The sequence below is a fragment of the Lynx canadensis genome, chromosome E2, assembly GCF_007474595.2.
Source record: "Lynx canadensis isolate LIC74 chromosome E2, mLynCan4.pri.v2, whole genome shotgun sequence".
Lineage (NCBI taxonomy): Eukaryota > Metazoa > Chordata > Mammalia > Carnivora > Felidae > Lynx > Lynx canadensis.
This window is the reverse complement of record NC_044317.1, coordinates 35,305,102-35,327,688: the sequence shown is the minus strand read 5'-3', so window position 1 is coordinate 35,327,688 and position 22,587 is coordinate 35,305,102. Positions and strand designations below refer to the sequence as shown.

Genomic DNA, 22,587 nt, shown 5'->3' with positions numbered 1-22,587 from the left:
CAGGTCTCCCTGCAGACTCATGTAGAAAGATCCACTTCTGTTCTTGTCATGTTTATTTTCTAAAACATATTTTGACTCTTGTCAGCCTTGAAAGGAGTTCTTGCATTTAAAAATTCTATGTGCTGGGTGCCTGGGTGGCTCGTTTGGTTAAACCTCTGACTCTTGATTTCGTCTCAGGTCATGACCTCCTGGTTTGTGAGATTGAGCTCCGTGTCAGGTTCTGTGCTGATAGCGTGGAGCCTGCTTGGGATTCTCTCTCTCTGTCTCTCTGCTCCTCCCCTACTAGTGCATGTGTGCGTGCTCTCTTTCTCTCAAAATTAATAAATAAATATTGTAAAAATAAATAAAAATTTTTAAGTATCTCAAGCATCTCAAAAAGTGCTTCTGTTGGGTTATTTGACAGACCGTCTGGACATTCGAGCAGCCCGGATTCTTCTGGATAATGATCACTATGCTATGGAAAAATTGAAGAAAAGAGTGCTGGAATACCTGGCTGTCAGACAGCTGAAAAACAACCTGAAGGGCCCCATTCTTTGCTTTGTTGGCCCTCCTGGAGTTGGTAAAACAAGTGTGGGAAGATCAGTGGCCAAGACTCTTGGTCGAGAGTTCCACAGGATTGCACTTGGAGGAGTGTGTGATCAGTCCGACATTCGAGGACACAGGTAAGATATTTCTCTCAGTTCAATCTCTGGTTCTCTGTTTTAATTGACTAGAGCCCCTCAAAAGCCAAGGCATAATATATGTATGTATATTTTTTTTCTCAAAGGGATATTTGTAATACCGTGGATCGAAAGGATATTTACAGTACTTACTTACGGTACATCTGTAGGACATTTATAGCTAACCTAGAGCCTCTACCATAATAGTATACCCAAACTAACCTTGGTAATTGTATGACAATGGATAGTGAGTCTCTGCCTCGGCTTTTCTGGAATCTCATTTGAGTGCAATTATAAATTAGTTATGGTTAGATATTACAGTGTTTTTACATGCACTTTGGCCCAGTAGCATTTCATAATGACCCTTAACTCTTAGAGTTTAAAAAATAAAGTACAACAGCTGGGGGAGGTAGGAGAAGGTACGAAATCTTTGATAACAAATTTATGTTTGTGGTTTAAACTCTTTAAGGAGGCTGGTTTTCAGTATACATATGAATAATGAGAAAGTTCAGGGTAATTATTAAGATGTGTCCTTGCATTTTTGGCCCTCTTTCTATAAAAATACATTAAACTGTGAGAACTGTGTCTGTGTATCTGACATTACTAGAATCAGATTTGCATGTTACGTTAATTGTTTTATGTTCTCTGTGGTCTCTGTTGCTCAGATTAGAAGATGCTTTGGGAAAGCATGAACTTCTGTTTCAAGGTTTAAGGGTTCCTAAGAGTTGCAAGTTGTGAGAAAACATATATACCTATAGTGTATGCATTTTAAAATGTAGAATATTTAAAAATGTAGAAATCATGAATGCTTATAAAAGAATATAATGTTGTATGCCTGAAACTAACATCAGTGATACCTCAATTTTAAAAAAAAGTTTTTTAAATTTTTTATTTATTTTTGAGAGACAGAGTGCAAGCAGGGGAGGGGCAGAGAGAGAGGGAGTAACATAATCTGAAGCAGGCTCCAGGCTCCAAGCTGTTGGTACAGAGCCCATTGTGGGGCTCAAACTCACAAACTGCAAGATCATGATCTGAGCCAAAGTTGGACACTTAACCGACTGAGCCACCCAGGTGCCCCCCTCCCCAAATTTTTTTTGAAGAATCTGCTTAACTTCCAATAGAAAGTTATTAAACTGAAGATAAAACTTCTCTCCTCAAGGTCATACCATCAGTCTTGAAGTTGTGAAAGCAATCTAAATTATAAATGAAGGCTTTGAAAAGCATGCCAGTGCAGGCAGTGAACAACTGCCAATGGCCAAGGGTAATTTAAATGCATATTTACAGTTTGGTGAATATGGATTAAACTTGGATTGTAGGGGAAAAAGAATATGATGCTTTTATAATGTCTTGTTTTCCATTTGTCTTATTCACGAGATCATTGGCATTAGGCGAGGTGGAAAACACTTTTAGAAACTTTTCCATGAAAAGTGATTCTTTTTCCCTGACTTACAATTTTTATGCATTAAAGAAAAATCATTCCAAGATTTTAATAAATAAGCAATGAGGGCTGCAGATTAGATCAGGGAATTGATCTGGGTCATCCTTTCTGGCAATTTCAAACAATATTTTTGTCACCTAGACTTGCTTATTCTCACATGTGCCACTAGAGGCTGTAGTTTGCTTTTGTAAAGAAATGGGCACCTTCTACCAATCTTGGAGAAACTGAATCTAGGACTGGAATTTTTTTATCTTAACTAGAGAGCTTTGGGGAGATATTTCCCACTCAAGTGACTTGATTCATGCATTCAAAGTTTTTTTAGTTTCTTTTTTTTTAGTATCTGCAACACTGTATTGTGTAAGCATTTGATGGAATTTAGAGAGGAATTTATGGAATTAATGTCATGAGCACATGACCTGTGGGCAATTTGTCCTGTTTCTTGCCACATTAGTATTGCTTATTCAGTAAGGCTTAGAAAGCACTTAGTGCCTGACACACAGTGAGCATTCAATAAAAAATAGCTTTAATTATTATTTACTTTTAAATTCTCAGGAGGACAAGTTTACATTTAACAGCGTCAATGAGTTTTTATAAAATTCAATCTGATTTTTTAAAAGTTTATTTATTTTTGAGAGAGAGAGGGAGAGCATAAGTAGGGGAGGAGTAGAGAAAGAGAAAGAGAAAGAGAAAGAGAAAGAGAAAGAGAAAGAGAGAGAATTCCAAGCAGGCTCCATGCTGTCAGCTCCATGCTGAGCCCAGTGTGGAGCTCTATACCACGAATTAGCCGAAATCAAGAGTTGGACACTTAACCAACTGAGCCACCCAGGTGCCCCAATTTGATTTTTAAATAGTACTTAAAATATCCTATTCCTAGCATTATTATTTAATTTATGTAGCAGAATTGTGGGAAAATGTATTTCTGTGATGTGTGTTAGTGGGCAGTATATAAAGTCACAGTTCTCACCATTTTGTGTGAACATTGTTGGTTTTAAGCAGAACTCTGTTTTCAGTCTTTACTGATATTGATAGATACAAAATTTGTTCAATGAATATACTTTCACATGTGTAGCTATCATTAAGAAAACTGAACTTACTGTGCGTCTTTTGTAAAATGAGGATATGTATTTGCCTAAAAAAATATGTGTAAATAAAGCTTTCTAGAAATGTATCGTATGCACAGAGGCTGTGATCATTGCCAAATAAAAGGGATGTGGTTTAGTCTATGAATCATTCTACTATGGCTGCTACTAAGTACTGCCTAGCCATCACTGTACCAGATGTTTCATTAAACACTACAGCAACCTGTCCTTGTGCTACTGGGGCCTTATTACCCATTTACCTTCCCAAATTATCAAAGCCTGGAGAAAATATTTATTTGAAAGCCCGTTTGGAAGTAGGTGGAGATTGGGGTTAAGGTGAGCAGAGATTGAGAGCAGAGTATGGGCTTAGTTCAGAGCTATGAATTGAGGTGAATAGGAGAGGAGGAAGAACAGTAGCTAACAGCTACAACCATGGGGTGGAGTTCGTGGGAACAAGTGGTTCCATGTAACAGTTGAAGCATTTTGGAAACACCCAGGTCTTGCCATTTAAGTACTGGTCACATGCTCACAATTAGAGTTCATGCAAAGTTTTGTTTTTCCTCAGCCTCTGAGTAGGCACCACTGTTCTGCAGTCTTAAAATAGCCAAGAAAAAACAGAGCTGCTTTATATTATCTTCCTTGCTGTGCTCTTGATTTTGTCACTCACTTTTTCTATTTTTCCATGCTTGGAACTCTATCCTTTTACTAGAAATACCTGTTTATGTGAAGGAAGGTGCTAGTAAGTTAGGAATTGATCTTAAAAAACAAAGATGTGTTTTTTAGAGTTCAATGGTAGTGAAGTGAGAGATGGGAAGAAAGACTTGATTCACATTTAAATCTTAAACTTGAAAAATAGTGATCTGATTTTACATTGACACATTGTTTTTGTTTCTGTTAATTTTGAGTGCCTTAAAGAAAGAAGAGTCAGGTTTATTAATGCAGCTTTTCAGTCTTCTCTACATTTCTCATTTGGGTCTGTCTCCATTGGGACTTTTCTGTCCACTTTTAGGAAGCTCTGTTCCTATCAGTTTTTACAACTTAATATTTTTAAATATTACATTTTTAAAGAATTTAAATCAGTTCATAGAAATTAAATATAACAACTTCTTTTAGGATGAAGTTTTATGAAATCGTGTTTCCATAATCATTTTTCATAAGTTGTTTCTTGGTGAAATATACTTATTGCTGTATCTCAAGTTATTGTTGATAGTAACTCTTTGGAAGTAGTATGCCAGCTGTTTGTTCAGATAATCAAATTATATCACTGCAAGGAATCTTTGGCTCAAACAGGATGAGAACAAAATAATCTTTTGCTTTCCACATCGATACATTTTTGTATGTATAAACATTTTTTTTAAGTTTATTTAGAGAGAGAGAAAGAGAAAAAGAGAGAGCAGGGGAGTTGCAAAGGGACAGGGAGAGAGAATCCCAAGCAGGCTCCACTCTGTCAGCATGGAGCCCAGTGTGGGCTCCAGCTCACAAATCCATGAGATAATGACCTGAGCCAAAATCAAGAGTCAGATGCTTAACCGACTGAACCACCCAGGCGCCCCAGAAATGGTGATGTTTTAAATAAATTAGCTATTTCATTGTTAGTCTCCACAAGGGGAAAATAACCAAAGCAGCAAGCCTTTAATGTATTTTTAGCATAGTATGCCAGACATGTATGGTTTGCTCACCATACTCTTTATAACCTGTATTTGCATGTAGCTCTTCTTTGCCTCTTTAAAATTTAGTTTCATTTTCAGGCCCCAATTCAAGGATTTCTCCATTAATATAGGTGCAGTCAGTTATGATCTTACTCTTCTCTAAACTGACCACTTACTGTCTATTGTTTTCTTTTAATGATTAAATAATATAGGCCTCTGGCATATGCAATACGTTGCTGTAGAGATAAGACATAAATATGGAACAAGTATAAGCTCTTTACAGTAGGGTTTTTAGCATATCTTATTCTCCTTTTTATCACTCTATGCTGTATAGCACAGTGCCAAACATGGCTCTCTAAATGCTTTGTGAATTCAGGTAAGATTAAAACATAATTATATTTTGTAAGTCTTGTGGTCCTTTAAGTGAATACATCCATACAAATGAGTGCACGAAAAGATTTAGGAATGACTGCTGGAAGAATAACAATTTGATTTGTTTAGATATGCTATATTAAAGACTGTTCTTCTTTTGAAATCATTAGGATCTCTTTTAAGGCTTATTACTCCCAGTTGGAGAGATACATATATATACACCCTTGGTAGAAAATTTAGAAATAGTTTTTAAAAAGGAAAAAAATTCTCATGTGTTTTTGTTTTTTTGTTTGTTTTTTTTACCATACAAAGATTATCACTGTTAACATTTTATTTCCTGCCAGACTTTTCAATGGGCAGCTTTTGCCATGTTTCTAAAAAGCAATTCTAATCCTACTCTTTTGACTTAATATTACAATATACAATTTTTATATTACAGATTCTTTGTAAATGTCACTTCAGTAGTTTGCATCGTAACCCATTAGAGCTCTTTAATTGAGTAGGTGTGAAAAGGTGATGGTAAAATGACTGTTTCCCCCCCTTCTTTAAGTATCGGGGAAGAGGTGAGTAATGTTTTAATGTTTGTTTATTTTTGAGAGAGACAGAGACACAGAATCCAAAGCAGGCTCACAGAGCCCGACACAGGGCTCGAACTCACGAGCTTTGACATCATGACCTGAGCTGAAGTTGGATGCTCAACCAAGCCATCCAGGCACTCCTATTCCTGATATTTAGAAACTGTTAGTGGCAGTGACAGGCTGACCAGCCTTTTGGTTTAAGATTTGAAGATGTCCAGGCACAGAGTAGTAAAGTAATTGATTTACCATGGAGCTCCTATAAATAGAGGATATTGTCTGTAGTTTTTTGAAGCATAAACCGGACTATATTTTGGAACATGACAAATGCTGATCTTGTAACTTAAATTTTTGAACCATGTAGATACTTGGTTTTGTGTATTTCATATGCTAATCCTTATAAACCTATGAACTGCCTATACCAATCACAAGAAAAATATGAATTCATGTATTTTTAAAATTAACTCATGTACTTCAATTAAAAAAAAAAAACTTCTACATGATCATGTATTTAGGCTGAATAGTAAGTAATTGAAGAGATACATTCTTTGCAAACTTACCTGTGTTGTGCTATGTTGCTTCCTAGATGTTGTTTCATGAGGAAGGACATGGCAAAGTATGTATTTTGCCCTCAAAAAAGTTAATAGTTTGTAAAAGAGTATTAATTTCATTAATCTCCTACTTATGTGGTTTCTCAGGAGGATATTTTGGTATGCTAATTTGTTTTTTAAAAGTGGTTATAGGGGCACCTGGGTGGTTCAGTCGGTTAGGCATCCAACTTCAGCTTAGGTCATAATCTTACAGTTCGTGAACTTGAGCCCCGTTTCAGGTGAGCTTGAGCCCTGCTTCGGGCTCTGCACTAATAATGTGGAGCCTGCTTGGGATTCTCTCTCTCTCTCTCTCTCTCTCTCTCTCTCTCTCTGTGTGTGTCCCTTGCTCACTCATGTTCTCTCTCTCTCTCTCTCTCTCTCTCTCAAAAATAAATAACAAAAAATTGTAAAAAAAAAAAGTAGTGATTTATATTGGGTGATGTTGAAAGAGAACATTTTTATTTTGTGTATTGCTGCACTTTCCACCATCTGATTCATATTCCAAAGGTTTATTCAAAGTATATTCTGTATCTTTAGTCAGTGAATTGCATGCTATCATACCTTCTGGTAAAGGATGTAGCACATTATAGATATTTTCCACAGCTTATCGGCCCTCTGTAATGGTTCTCTTCTTTGTTTGACCTGTAGACTAGTGTTACATATTCGGGGGATGTCGTCATCTGTGATTGAGGAACACTTAAGGGCATTGAGTATGCTTGGTGCTATGAAAGATGTGAACAACAATGAACATCTTTTGAAAGGTTACTGTGTGCCAGGCACTACACTGTGTGCTTTACCTGTTATGCTTTCATAATCATATAATCTATGAGGTTGGCAGTTACTATGTCCATTTTCCAGATGAGGAAACTGAGACTTAGATCAAGTTATTTGTTCAAAGCAGTATTCAAAGACTTGTATGGCCTTCGCAGTGGTGATACTTTGGGTGCTGGCATGGTTGACCTGATGTCATCAAATAAATAGGAAAAACAAGCTTCTGTTTAGGGAACAGTCTGATAGCTCTATATCCAGGGGGTCTACTCTGTAATAAGACCCACTCTCTGTCATCAGAGTGCTCACTGGCTCTCTAGAGGAGGTACCCAGAAACTAAGTTGTAACTGCATCAGATGAATTGTAGGGCCAGTAAATGCTGTAGATGTTGCATTATTGGAAAGATCACTTTGTGAGAGGAAAAGTTTTTTTAGAATTCCTGGATTTACATGGGTAGAAAGAGTATTCAGGGCAGGAAGGTAACATATTAACAAAAGTTAAAAAACATAAGGAGTATAATAGGATTGTGATTGTGGATAATGCAAGAGCATTATGGCAGCAAGTTAGGAAGGCTGGTGGGGACTGCATTGTGAAGAGCCTTGAATTCCAGACAGAGGAGTTTGGCTTTATGCTGTGGGCTCTGGAAAGCAATGGAAGGTTTAGGAGAAGTTGTTTATGGACTAGTGTCCATATTTTCGCTTCTTTAGAAAGGTCCCTGCTTAGAATATCATTTTTCTCTCCATGACTTTAGGTCATTAGTACCTGTTTTTGAAATCTACCTGTCAAAAACATTACGGGAAAGAAAGACATTGATGCAGTAAAATTGACCCTTAGAGGCTTTGTGTTTTGTTTCATTTTAATTTCCCTTACCTACTTATTCACAGGATACTGGCAAATTCATAAGTTCTCTAGAGAAATAATTTGAGAGGCTTTTATTAATTTTGAGTCTTGTCCTTCCTGTATCCCATTCTGAAATCTTGAATGTGCCAACTCCTTATTGTAACAGGACAGTGTTTATTGTATTTGGTTCCAGGGCCTCGGTCACCCTCCCTCCATGTAAGGCATTCCCACGATATGTTTAAGGCTTTCTTGTCTTTTCAAAGGTCACTGTATTTATTCTGTCCTGCTTTATACCAGTCATGTGGTAAAACTTAGGCCTGCTCCAGGAATCGGCTTTGTGCAGATCATAAGATAACTGTTGCTGTTACACTTACCGTTGATTAGTTTCTTGTAGGCAGTCACCCTTTTATGCCTTTTCACAAACAGCATCTGCTTTGCACATGGCCTAGGCAACAAGGTTATAATTAAAATTGGTAAATTGCTACTTAAAGTTTTGCTGGCTTTGTAAACAAGGCACATTTTTCAGTTTGACAAACATATTTGTTTTTATTCATGCCACCCTCTACATCTGTCACAATTATGTAGATGATTCTTGTTCAAATATAATAAAGGAGCCTCTAATACTTTAATGGATAACAAAATATCTGGCTGAACTTGAGCATAACAGTGTATATAGGATGAACACAGTTTTATTCAAAAGGCCAGAATTAATGGAATTTTGATATATATACTATTGACCCCAAATCTTACTATAATTACAGACTATTGCTTCTGAAAATAAAAGAATTGGGAATTTTTCTTTCTTCTTTTTGGTCTACGTTTTGAGTGGCCATTTGAACCAATTCTGATTTCCTTCATGAAGATGATGATGTTTTCACTAGCCCTGGGACAACCATTTCAATGTGTAAAAAGATGCTTGTGTTGAGGGAGTGTGGGGAGGCTCCTTTGGACATTTTGAAATCCTGAAAAGTAAGAATCACAATCATATGCTTAAGTATAATGTTTTTCAGTTTCACTAAATGGCAGAAACGAGCTACAATTCTTCCAGTATTATGGGTAACTTACAGCCAGCATTGGCTATATCTTGAATTCAATTCAAGAATTGAATGAACCTAGCTGTCTTGTTCAGATCACCCTTCACTTCCCGCCATGTTGAATTTCCTGGTTGTATCAAAGAACTTTTTAAATATATAGTACCTCTTTGCTGTGTTACTGTGATAACTAAATGACTTTTTCGCAGGCCTGAGTTTTGATTTCTAAATGATACTCCTCTTGCCTCCTGATGTCTTGTTAACTTGCTGTCTGCTTTCTATAGGCGTACCTACGTTGGCAGTATGCCTGGTCGTATAATCAATGGCTTGAAGACTGTTGGGGTTAACAATCCAGTGTTCCTATTAGATGAGGTGGACAAACTAGGAAAAAGTCTGCAGGGTGATCCTGCAGCAGCTCTGCTTGAGGTAAGATACAGAAACTTCCTGGTCTGTGATCACCACAGTTATCTGAGAGCAGATAATTGTATTCAGTAGCATATACATTGATATGGGTGTGGTCATGGGAAAAAATGTTATATGGACTAAAATCTGAAAGCAAATTAATATCTAAATTGAAGTGTCTTAGAGATTTCTTTTTCTAATAATTCTCATTTCTTTTTTCTTTTTTCTTTTTACCAAATATTTTAAATTTTATACATGCTTTTTGTTTAGAGACCAGTAATTCTATAAGATTATTACATAACACAGCAAGCAAGTTGTCTTCTCCCTGGGGATCCCCCATTTCTGCTTCTACACTTTGACCTCTTTAACTTTTAGTTAATTAGACCATATACAGTTTCTGACATCATTTGTTGATTACCCTCTGTAGGAGATGAGGATTTTTCTTGCTTTCTTCCCTCCACACCTACTATATCATTTTTATACTCCCAGTCTCCCAATCTAAATTGTATCCTGATTTTGTTATGTCACTGTCAAATACTTAACATTATTACAAGTATGTAAGTGCTTTTCACAGCTGAGCCATGTGATAAATGGTAAACTGATCACTTTTCTTCTCCTGCCCCTCCTTTTTGTTTTCCTGTACATTTTTAAAAAAATCTTTGTGGGTTAATAATTGTCTTGTTTATTCTGTTTACTTCTAGCAGTTGTGTTAAGTCTCCTTTCAAGACTTGGAGACACTTTCTAAGTGTTATGTCTGTTTTATCTTCTTCACTCCTCCAGTCTGAGCTAGTCGTTGTCCACATATGGAACCTAGCTGTCTTGTTCAGATCGCCCTTCACTTCCCGCCATGTTGAATTTCTTGTTTCCTGTATTCCATGCCTTCTGCTTTCTTGCTTTATTCTCTCACTTTCTTGGTGTTAATCTCCCAGAAGTTTCCTGAGAAAGCTTGCATGGGTGGGAGATGTTTTTAGACTTTGTATATCTGAAAATATGTTTCCCTCATGATTGGTAGTTTGCATTCTAGTTAGACATAATTTTCCTGCAATATTTTGAAGACATTTCTCCATTGTATTCCAGTTTCCTGTGTTGCAGTTGATAAGACCAAAGTCTTGTCTTTTGTGACTTGTTTTACTCTGAAAATTTTTAAGATCTACTTTTTATCCCATTTTTCTGAAATTTTACAGTAATCTGCCTTGGCATCAGTCTCTTTTTCTCCATTTTTGCTGATGCTTTGAAGATTCTTTGAATTGGAAAATCCTGTCCTTTATTTCTGTAAAATTTTCTTGAATTCTCTTGATGATTTTTTTCTTCATTTTTTGGGGGGAACTCCTATCAATTGGATTTGAGATCTTTAATCTTCTTATCTTTCTGTTAGTCATCTTTTTTGTTTTTTGCTATATTTTTTTATGAAGACTTTCTTAGCTTTATCTAGTAATCCTTCTATGAGGTTATTATTTCAAAGATCTTTTTCTTAACTTCTCTGCTTGTTCTTTTTATAGTATCTTGCTCTCATTACATGGATGTAATATGTCCTCTTATCTCTGTGAGAAATACCCTACTAGATTTTTTTCTTTTTCCTTTTCTATAAGCTGCTTTTATCTATTTGTTATATATGTTGTTTTGTTTTGTTTTGTTTTTTGGTCTCTGTCTTTTATATTAGAGTCTTCTGTTAGATGTCTGGCAATTTGTGTTTGTTTGTATTTAATAGTGAGGAACAGAATGCTGATTGGAATCTGAGGACGGTTTATTGACCGAGTTTCACAATAGGGTCGGCTGGGCCATTTGGTTGAAGAATCTCTTATGTCAGTAACTTTAGGTCGAATTTCTCAGAGAGGGCTCCCTAAGTCTCTTGCCTTTAGAATTAAGGCTTGGCTGCCAGCTTCCTGGGAAATAAGCAGTGGGGAGAAAGTGGGGACTGTCACTGCATTCAGCATCCTGGATGTATGCATGCACCTAAACTGTTGTTTTCAGTAGAGTACATACTCTGCTCAGCTGTGCCCAGGGTCACCTGGGCAGGGAACAGCTGTTTTATGTTCTTAAGAAAATAAACTTCCAGGTTTTCCTGGGATGGGGGAAGGGATCTGGGACCTGACTGCTTCATAAATATAATTTAACCAGTCCTCCTTAGTTTACTACCTCTGGTCCCCTAGTCCTTACCCTGGTTTAAGTAAAATATTACTATTCGAACTGATTTGTAGAATTGAGGAAAAACTTGCTTTGTGAGTTTGGTTTTTTTGTTTATTTCCTTGCTTTGAATTCCTTCTGGCTTCCTGTTTCCTTTTTTGGTTTTTGTTTTTGTAATCTTCTTAGAACAGGATGACCCTGGGACATGTGTCTTGTAAGCAGGGAGACCATACATTCTGGCTTGCCTGGGACAATCCCATTTTATGCCTAATTATCAATTGCACTCTCTTCTGGTCTCAGAAGTGGGTCCTGTTTGGACCATAAAAAGTACAGTTGCCATATTTAAAAGCCACAGAACTTGGAGATAAGAGTTTCACTTGGTTTGGTTTTGCCTATTTTTATTGTAGAACAGTTCTGACTCAATGACTGGTTTACCCATTAGTACTACAAACAATAAAATAGTGAACGTTATTGAAGGTTTTAGTGGCTTCTTAGATGATTACTTTAGACTTTCAGTTTAATTTATATTGGCGCATTTTTCAGGTAATCTGGCCAACTCTCTCATTAGACAGTTATAGTTACTCTTTTGAAAAGAATTTGAGAGTAATTCCCTGATACTTGGGTTTCTCAGTATACTGTTTGTGGGAGTCCTAAAACAAATCCACCAAAAGACAGCTTCACAAGTAGTAGGAGATAATTAATCCCTGTCTATTTATTACACAGTGTGTTTTAGTTCTTCACCGTAGTGCTTTGTAATGATTTAGTAACATTTGTTGGATTGAGATGACCTTTGATAAGAAGCTGGCATAGTGATATTTCTTTGTCTGATATAGAAGTTGGTATTCACTTTTTTGGCAATTGATTTATTAATATTCCAAATAAAAGTGTTAAAGCCTCAAATGATACCTCAAAGTAAATGATACCTGGGATCACATACTTATACTGTAGTTTAGTTATGAGTAACATCAGTTCCTTACACACTGGGGTTCTTTTTTGTTGTTGTTTTTTATTTATTTTGAGAGAGACCGAATGCAAGCAGAGGAGGGGCAGAGAGAGGAAGAGAGAGAGAATCCCAAGCAGGCTCCATGCTGAGCATGGAGCCCCACTGGGGGCTTGATATCACATGACCATGAGATCATGACCTAAGCTGAGATCAAGAATGGGACATTTAAACGACTCAGCCACCCAGGCGCCCTGAGACTAGGATTCCATAGGGTGAAGCAAGATACATATACAGAAGAAATGAGTATCTTGGTACCTGATGTCCTTCTCCCTCCCACGTGCCCCAGTCCTTGGTGGAAACATCTTCTATCACAGAGGTTGTTGAAACAATTAAATGAGTTATATGTAAAAGTGCTCTGGAAACTGTAAAGTACTCTATACATGTTATTTTAATTTAATGTCCACTCAGTTTCATCTATGTCCAGTTTGAAAATGACTTTCTGTTTCCATTACCTTTAGACCCACCTAAATGAAAAAAAGAAACACCTTGTATTTAAAGTAGAATGTTCCTGAGAACCCGGAAATACCAGGAGTATGATTTATGTTCCCACATAGAAAACCTACTCTTAAATGATTTCTAGATATTATTTATAAGATATAGTCGTATGAGATTATTTTATGGCTAATTTATATTATGCCTGTATATATTAGATATAAAGAACATAGTAAGTATAGAGTGGTTACTCTAAATAAATTAAAGAATATACTTTTTCTATCTATAGATTCTTCTCAGCTTCATATTTATTCATGGTGGAGATGCCTATTTCCAGTTACTGTTGTCAACAAAGGAATAAATCAAAATTTAGATAGCCTCTTGAAAATTTATTGGAAGAATAAAAAACAGATGTAACTCATTGATAAGCAAATGTTGGTAGACAGAATTTGGACAGGTCTGTTGTTGAATAGTATTAAAATGTCAGATACAAGGAAAGTCCTTTTATGTAATTACTAGACTCAAAAGAAAATTATAGAATTCTTATCAGGTAGGTACAATCATATTTATAATTGATGCAAGATCCAGACTTTGTTATAAAATATATGTGTATTTCTGAAATACACTTTTAATGTGAATGGGCTAACAAAATGCATGGATACTTTACCAGTTTTCTATATAAACAGTATTTACAGTTCTAGATAGATAGATAGATAGATAGATAGAATCCCCAAAGTGGAAAAGTCCCTAATCTAGACATAATAAACTTTTTTTTAAAACTGACATTCTTAATTAGAATTAGATCCATTTAGTAATTAGAGTGAGTTTGGTAGATTTACTACTTGGATACAGCAGACCTAGGGTCTTCTAATCTAAGCTCTACAACTATTGTCAAAGAATTTCAAGGAGAGGGACTTTCCTTTTATTAAGGAAAATTTTGAGGTTCTGGATGTTACCTTAATTTTTTATCTCATCACATGCTGTATTTACAATGTAAATTCTAAGACCTACCAGAGTAAAAGATGTCTTAAATACTGATGTTATCAGAGAGGTGTGGCTGAAGACACCTTTTTCAGCTTTCATTTCCTCTTTACTATCTCTGATTAAGAGGGATACTGCCATTTAATGATTAAGCTACATTAGGGAAACCTACTAATCATTTCTTTTTAGTGCTGGCAAACCCTGTCACCAGCGCCCAAGGCATACTTGCAAGTTACACAAAAATGTCTTGATGTCTATGTTAGCATTTTTCTTTTTATACCCTGCTCCCATTTTTTGTCTTGTTACCCACCCACTCTCCCCCAAGCACATACACATGTACAAGCTGCCCACCTGACTGTCCACAGCCCTCCAGCCCTTAGCTATATTTGCAACCAAAATTACTGTTTCTCATTTCTACCCTATTTAACACTCTTGTTAGTAGAGTTTGGTGGTGATTAGATTGTGTAGTCAAGTTTACCTGAAAATTAATTTTGGAGTGGGTTGAGGGAATTATTGTTATGAATTTGTGACTTGATAATCACCAAGACTTTCTTTTCCTCTCTTGGCCATCCTCAGGGATGCTCTATGAGGGGATCATTAGACAAACCTGTGGCCCAAATCCTGGCTATGTGTCTTGGCAAGGACCCTACTACTGAATTCAATAGTAAACTAAGAAAAGGAAAAAACCACCTGAGAGAAGTATAGGCAGCAAATTGTTGAGAAATAGTAATTTGACTAATAAATTAAGAAATAATGATGAGTTGGGTTTAGTTTTTATATACCAGGTTTTCAGGAGCAAGTACTTTTCAAAATATCCTGTTCAGGGGCGCCTGGGTGGCGCAGTCGGTTAAGCGTCCGACTTCAGCCAGGTCACGATCTCGCGGTCCGTGAGTTCGAGCCCCGCGTCAGGCTCCAGGCTGATGGCTCGGAGCCTGGAGCCTGTTTCCGATTCTGTGTCTCCCTCTCACTCTGCCCCTCCCCCGTTCATGCTCTGTCTCTCTCTGTCCCAAAAATAAATAAACATTGAAAAAAAAAAATTTATAAAAAAAAAAAAAATATCCTGTTCATTTGGGGAAACATTTTACCAGTATTAAATCGATTATATATTCTTATTTTTTATATGAATAGGCAATATTTACAAATTTAGAGACATCTCTTTTATATTAATGATCCTCTTTTGCCAAAAAAGAAATAAATGAAATTTGAATGTTCTAAAAATGTTTGATCAGCTTTGGGCAATTTTAAGACAGAAGTAGAAATAGGCATTCATAGTGAGATGTAAGCTGTTTGCCTCTGATTAAACTAAAGCAGCTGACCCTATTTAAAAATTATTATTTAAATATATTTTATTAATTTTTTAAAGTGTCAATGAGGTATAATTACATACAGTAAAGTGGGTGTATTTAAAATGTACAGCTTAATTTTGGTATGTGTATTAATCATGAAACCATAATTATAATCAAGGTATTAGAAGTTCTACTTCTGAAACAAAAAATTCACTAGAGGGCATCAACAGTAGATTAGAACTGGTAGATCTTTGAATTTGAAGATCAGTTGCTAGAAATTATGCAGTCTGAAGAATAGGAAAACAAAGTGGCTAAAATGAACAGGGAAATGTGGGATACTGTTAAGCACAACAATGTATGCCTAATTGAACAGGACAGGGAAGATAGGAGCAGAAAAAGTTTTTGAGGGAATAATGGATGAAAACTTCCCAAATGTGATGAAAAACATAAATCTACACATTTGTGAAGCTTGATAAATTTCCATGTAAAATAAGCACAAAGAAATCCATAGATAGATATCATAATAACAATCCTGAAAGACAAAATAGAAAACTTTGAAAACACCAAGAGAAAAACAGTTGGTATACCCATAAACCTTTTTGATCAGCATTTGGATTTTTCAAGTTTTCGCTATTACAAATAAAGCTATTGTGAATACTTATGTACAAGTCTTTCTATGGATGTATACTTCTATTTTTCTTTGATAAATACCTATGAGTGGATGGCTTGGTCAAATGGTAGGTGTCTGCTTAACTTTTTAAGAAGCTGCCAAATTGTTTTCCAAAATGATGGTTGTACCATTTTACATTTCTCCTACTAGTGTATAAGAGTTCCAGTTCCACATTTTTGTCAGTATTTGACATGCAGTAAGTTTTTTAATTTTAATCATTCTGGTAGGTGTATTGTATTATCTCATTGTGGTTTTAATCTGCATTTCCTTAATGATTAATGATATGTTGAGCAACTTTGTATGTATCCTGTATTTTTTTGTAAAATGTCTAGCTCTTTTTTTTTTCTTTTGAGTTGTCTTTTTATTATTGAGTTGTAAGAATTCCTTATATGTTCTAGACAGATTTTGTTTGTCAGTTACATATTTTTCAGATATTTTCTCCAAATATTTTATTTTATTAATGTTTATTTATTTTTGAGAGAGAGAGAGAGGGGCAGAGAGAGAAGGAGACATAGAATCCAAAGCAGGCTCCAGTCTCTGAGCTGTCAGCACAGAGCCTGATGCAAGGCTCAAACTCACAAACCACAAGATCGTGACCTGAGCCAAAGGTCATGCTTAACTGACTGAGCCACCTAGGGGTCCCTCTTCAAATATTTTAGTAACAATGTCTTTGGAAGAGAGCCCAAAAAGTTTTTTGTTTGTTTTTCAAAGTCCAGTTCATTGATTCTTGTGTGTGTGTGTGTGTGTTTTCTTTAGCATTGTAATTAATAAATCTTTACTAAACCAAGGTCACACAGATTTTCTCGTATTTTCTTCTAGAAGTTTTATATTTTTGGCTCTAACATTTGGGTCTGTGGCCCATGCTCAGTGAGTTTTTGTATTCAGTGTGTGGTGTAAAGGTCAAATTTCCATTTCTTTTCTTAGGTTTGTTTTTTGTTTTTTGTTTTTTGTTTTTTTGTCCCATTTCACATATGGGTACTTAATTGTTCCAGTACTATTTGTTGAAAGAAGTATCTTTTTCTCATTTGAATTGCCCTAGATACCTTTGCCAAATATTAGTTGGTAGATTGTCTGGCTGTGTTTTATATTTCTGAGTTCTCTATGCTGTTCCATCAATGTATGCTTATGCTAGTACCCTCCATACCAAGTTGATTACTGTTGCTTTATAATAGGTCTTGAAATTATATAGTGTTAGTTCTCCAACTTTGCTTTTCTTTTCCAGAAAAACTTTGGCTATTCTAGATGCTTTGCATTTCCATATAAATTTTAGAATCTTTGCTATAAAACAGTGCTCATATTTTACTGGGATTTTAATTGACATTTCATTTCAATTTGTACTTCATTTGGGGAGAATTGTCATCTTAAAAATATCATGCCTTCTCGTCCATTGCATATCTCTCCATTTTTTTTTAGGTCTCCCTTACTTTCCAGCAGCGTTTTAGCACTTTCAGCACATGCATATTGTACTTTGTCATATTTATCCCAAATTATTTCATAATTCTTGCTTATTTTTTTATTTCAATTTCTGATTATTGCTAGTATTAATAAAAAGTACAATTTATATTTTGTGTGTTGACATCATATCCTACATTCATTTATTCTAGTCCCTTTCTCTTTCAGCCTTTTTTTGTTTGTTTGGTCCCTGTATTTTATGTTAGGGCTTTCCTCCAATCTTTGATGATTCTTGGTTGTCCTTTTGTATATATAATGTATAACATTAAGATTATTAAAAGTTTTGTGTGCACATGCAAGGTGACACCTTGTAAGCTTTACCACACAGTGAGAAGTTTGGAATGGGTTCCTCAAATTTCAGGACCTATAGATCATATTTCTTCGAACAGTTGGTATTTTCAGAGAAAGGTCCATTATTATTTCTGCTGGAGGGAGTCAGGCTCTCTGTATTGTAAAACCTACTATTCTAAACAGCCTGTAGTTAAAATGTTGACTTTCACTTTGACTCAAGAGTTTAAAAGATTTGGGGCACCTGGGTGGCTCAGTCAGTTAAGCGTCCAATTTCAGCTCAGGGCAGTGATTTCATGGCTTGTTAGTTCAAGCCCCGCGTTGGGCTCTTTGCTGACAGCCCGGAGCCTGGAGCCTCTCCCACTCATGCTCTGTCTCTCTCTCTGTCTCAAAAATAAATAAAAACATTAAAAAAAATTTTTTAAGAGTTTAAAAGATTATTGTTTTACATTTCTAAATATTTATGTTTTTGTTATAATTTTGATGTATAATATATTGCCCAAGTATGCAACTTCATTTTTTCAAATTTTAGAGTTTATTGAGGATCCATTTTCATAAATATTCTGTAGATTTTAGGAAAGACAGTTTATTTGTAACATACTGACCTTTGAAGTGTATATATGTATATCCATGATGAAGTGTATATTTGTATAAGCATGCATATGTGTTTGCACATACTATACATACACCTAAAGAACAGCAATGTTATAACAGTTATATGTGTGTAAGTGTTATAAGATTGCTATTCTCTAGGTTTAGGTCTTTTTTCTGCACATTAAGATATACATTAAACTTACCCACTATAGTTTTTGTCAGTTTCATTTTGTAATTTCTAATGAATTTTTTAAATTACATTTTAAGAGTATTCATTTGTTTATATCATCATTATGGATATTTTCTGCTATCTAGGCACAGCCCTTTGTTCCATTCATGGTTCCTAACCTCAGTTTCTACTTGGGTTACTAATATTTGTACAGTTCTTCCTTCCTTTTTTGTTAATATATATCAGGCATAGCTTTTTCTGTCTTTTAACTTTTAACCTTGTAGTATTATGTTTTATTAGTATTTCATATAATCAAATTTTAGATTACCTTTTGATACTATCTGGAAGTCTCTAATATTCAGTAGGCTTTTTTTGTATTATTATCTAACTCAGGTTTGGAGCCTTTTGTCATCTTATTGTTTAGTTGTTTTCTTTACCCTTTTTAAGGAGTCCTAGTTACTTTCTTTGAATTATGTTATTAACTATATGGACACTTTGTTCAGAAGGCATTTATTCTGTTTTTTATACTATGTGTGATACTTTTAAGTTAAAAAAAATCACACATCTCAGGTTCTCTATCAGTATCATACAGGAAATAGGATATATTGTTCCTCCCTTTATTAAATCAAAACGAAATAATACACAGTAATCCACCACATCCTTATCTCACTACCTGGTTACTTTAAGTGATTTCATTTTTTACATTATTTTGATCAGAAACCATTTTTGACTTTTATATTATTTCTTTTTTTTTAATTAATAGCCTTCCCCTCTTCTGTTCTTTTTCTTTCTTTCTTTTTTTTATAACAGTTTTAGGTTTATAGCACAATTGAGTGAAAAGTACCGAGAGTCTCATATAACCTTTTACCCTCCCTACCCCAGTTTTCTCTTTTTTAACATCTTGCATTAGGTACATTTTACATATTCAGCAGTCAATAGACATTTGGGTTGTTCCTACCTTTGGTTGTTATGTATAATGCTGCTGTAATCATTTATGTGCAAGTTTGTGTGTATAATAGGTTTTCAGTTCTCTTGTTATCTGGGAGTGGAGTTGCTGGGTCATATGGAAATTCTGTATTTAACACTTTGAGAAACTTACCAACTATTTTCCAAAGTGACCATACCATTTTAGTTTTTCACTGTGTTTGAAAGTTCTAATTTCTCTGCATCTACATCAATACTTGTTATTATCCATCGTTTTTATTTTAGCCATCCATTTGTTTAGTAGGTGTGAAGCTATAGTTTATTGTGATTTTTATTATTTCCCTGATTACTAATAAATTTGAGCATCTTTTCGTGTATTTATTGGCCATTTGTATATCTTTTTTATAGAAATATCTATTCAAATCCTTTGCCCATTTTAAACTGGGTTATTTGTCTTTTTCTGTTAAATTCTTTACATATTCTAGATACAAGTTCCTTCTCAGGTACAGGATTTGCAGATATTTTTACCAGTTTTGGGGGCTTTCTTACCACTTTTTTGATGGTGTTCATTGAAGCACAAAATTTTTTAATTTTGATAATGTCTAAATTATCTATATTTTTCTTTCGTTGTTTGTGGTTTCAATGGTATATCTAAGAAGCCATTGCCTAATCCAAGGTCATAAGAATTTTTTTTTTTATGAGAATTTATTCTTAACATTTTCTCTTAAGAGTTTCACAGTTTTAGTTCTTGCATTTAGATCTATAGTTGATTTTGACCTAATGTTTATATATGGTGTAAAACATAGAGATTCAGCTTCCTTCTTTTGCATGTGGATATCCAGTTGTCCCAAGCACCACTTATTGAACACTTTTCTTTTTCCATAGAATGGTATTCTCACCCTTATTGAAAATCAATTGATTGTAAATGCAGGTGTTTATTTCTGGTCTCTCAAATCTATTCCATTGATCTATATTTCTGTCCTTATGCCAGTATCACATAATCTTGCTTACTTTAATTTTGTAGAAGCTGTTAAAATCAGGAAGTGTGAATATTCCAGATTTGTTGTTTTTCAAGATTGCTTAGCCATAGTGGGTCCTTTGTATTTCCATATGAGTTTTCAAATCAGGTTATCACTTTCTACAAAAAAGGCAACTAGAATTTTGATAGGGATTGCATTGGATCTATAGATCCTTTTAGGGAGTATTGCCATATTAATAGTAATTCTTCTAATCCACGAACATAGGAGTCTTCCTATTTACTTAGGTCTTCTTTAATTTATTTTAACAATGTTTTGTGGGTTTTGAGTATATAAGTCTTACAGTTCTTAAACTTATTCTTAAATGTTTATTCTTTTTGATACTATTGGAAATTGAACTTTTTTTCATTTCTTTTTCAAATTGTTCATTGCTTATATAAAGAAATACAGTCGATTTTTGTATATTAGTCTTTTATCCTGTAACCTTTCAGAACTTCTTTATTAGTTCTAATATTTTTTTTTCTGTGGATTCCTTAGATTTTTCCATATACAGATCATATAATGTGCAAGTAGAGATATTTTTACTTCTTTCCAGTTTGAATGCCTAGAGATATATTTTTCCCCCTAATTGCCCTGGCTAGAAGCTCTAGTATAATATTTAATAGAAATGTCAAGATCTGTTCAGATTTTCTATTAATTCTTGATACAAATTACTTTCAATAGTTTGTATCTTCCTAGGAATTTTTCCATTTCACTTATGTTACCAAATTTGTTGGTGTACTGTTGTTCATAGTATACACGTATATTTTTCATTTCTGTAAGGGTGATAGCAGTGTGAACTGAGTCATTCCTGATTTTAGTAATTTGAGTGTTCTCCCTGTAGTCAATATGGTTCCATAGTCACTATGGCTACATGTTTGTCAATTCTGTTGAACTATTCAAAGAACAAAGTTTTGATGTTTTGATTTTCTTAGTTGTTTTTGTCTTTACTGTTTAGTTTATCTGCTTTAATTTTATTATATTCTTCCTTCTGCTTGCTTTGGGTTCAGTTTGCAATTCTTTTTCTACTTTCTTAAAGTGGAATGTTAGGTTATTGATTTGAATTTTTTAAACATAGCTTTTACAGCTGTGAATATTTTTATAAGCAACACTTTATCTCTGCATCTCAAGTTTTAGTAGTAAGTTACATTTTTGTTTTTATTATCCCAAAATATTTTCCAAGTCTTCTTGTGATTTCTTTTTGACCTTTTGGTTATTTAGGGTTTAATTTCATATTTTTGTGAATTTCCAAATTTTTTTCTTACTCATTTCTGATTTCATCACATTGTGATCAGAGATTATACTTTGTATGATTTCAATCCTTGAAATTTAGATGTTTATTTAATAGCCTTGCTTATGGTCTGTCCTGGAGAATGTTCCATGTGCACTTGAGAAGAATATGTATACTGCTGCTGCTGTTGGATGGATTGTTCTCTAGATGTTTATTATGTCTAATTGATTATAGTATTGTCAAGTCTTCTATGTTTTTGTTGATCTTTTCCTAGTTTTACCTGCTATTGGATATATAGAGATAAGACTTAGATATAGATTGTCTATATCTGTGTGTATGTGTATATATAGATATCTAGATATATCCATGTAAAGAGATTTATTATAAAGAATCAGCCTATGTTGTTATGGAGTCTGGGAATTCCAAAATCTGTGGTATGGACTGGCAGGCCCAAGACCCAGGAGAAATGATGGGCAGATGAAGTTCAAAAGCAGTTTGTTGGAGAATTTTCTCTTGCTTAAGGATGCCAGTCTTTTTGTTCTATTCAGACCTTCAAATGATTGGATGAAGCCCATCCACAAGGTGGAGGGCGGTCTAGCCAAAGTTCACTGATGTATGGGGCACCTGGGTAGCTCAGTCAGTTAAGCACCTGACTTTGGCTCAGGTTATGATCTCGTGGTTTGTGAGTTTGAGCCCTCCATTGGGCTCTGTGCTGATAGCTCAGATTCTGTGTTTCCCTCTCTCTTGCCCCTTCCCCTGTCACTCTGTCTCTCTGTCTCTCTCTCTCAAAAATAAATAAACAAAAAACTTTTTTTAAAAAGTTCACTGATTTAAATGTTCATCCAAAAACACTCCCCAAGTTGACATATAAATAACATATAAAAACTTAGCTTCAGTAAGTCCCCCTTCCTTCTGCCCTCCTTTGGGAAGTTATTGTCATATAAAATATATCTATATATACTGTAAGCCTATCCATAGACTTGATTCTCATTTTTGCCATAGTTATGTTGTGTA

At 34.8% G+C, this 22,587-nt stretch overlaps 1 protein-coding gene across 2 annotated transcripts in view; it reads left to right on the top strand.

The window, feature by feature from the left end:
• The window catches only part of LONP2 (lon peptidase 2, peroxisomal), a 111,494-nt gene that overhangs the window by 24,742 nt on the left and 64,165 nt on the right, over positions 1–22,587 (top strand). For both annotated transcript variants that reach the window (XM_030298643.2, XM_030298642.2), the window contains exons 7-8: positions 404–662; positions 9,286–9,427. In XM_030298643.2, the coding sequence (XP_030154503.1) occupies positions 404–662; positions 9,286–9,427 (401 nt within the window). The remainder of the gene's footprint in view (positions 1–403; positions 663–9,285; positions 9,428–22,587) is intronic.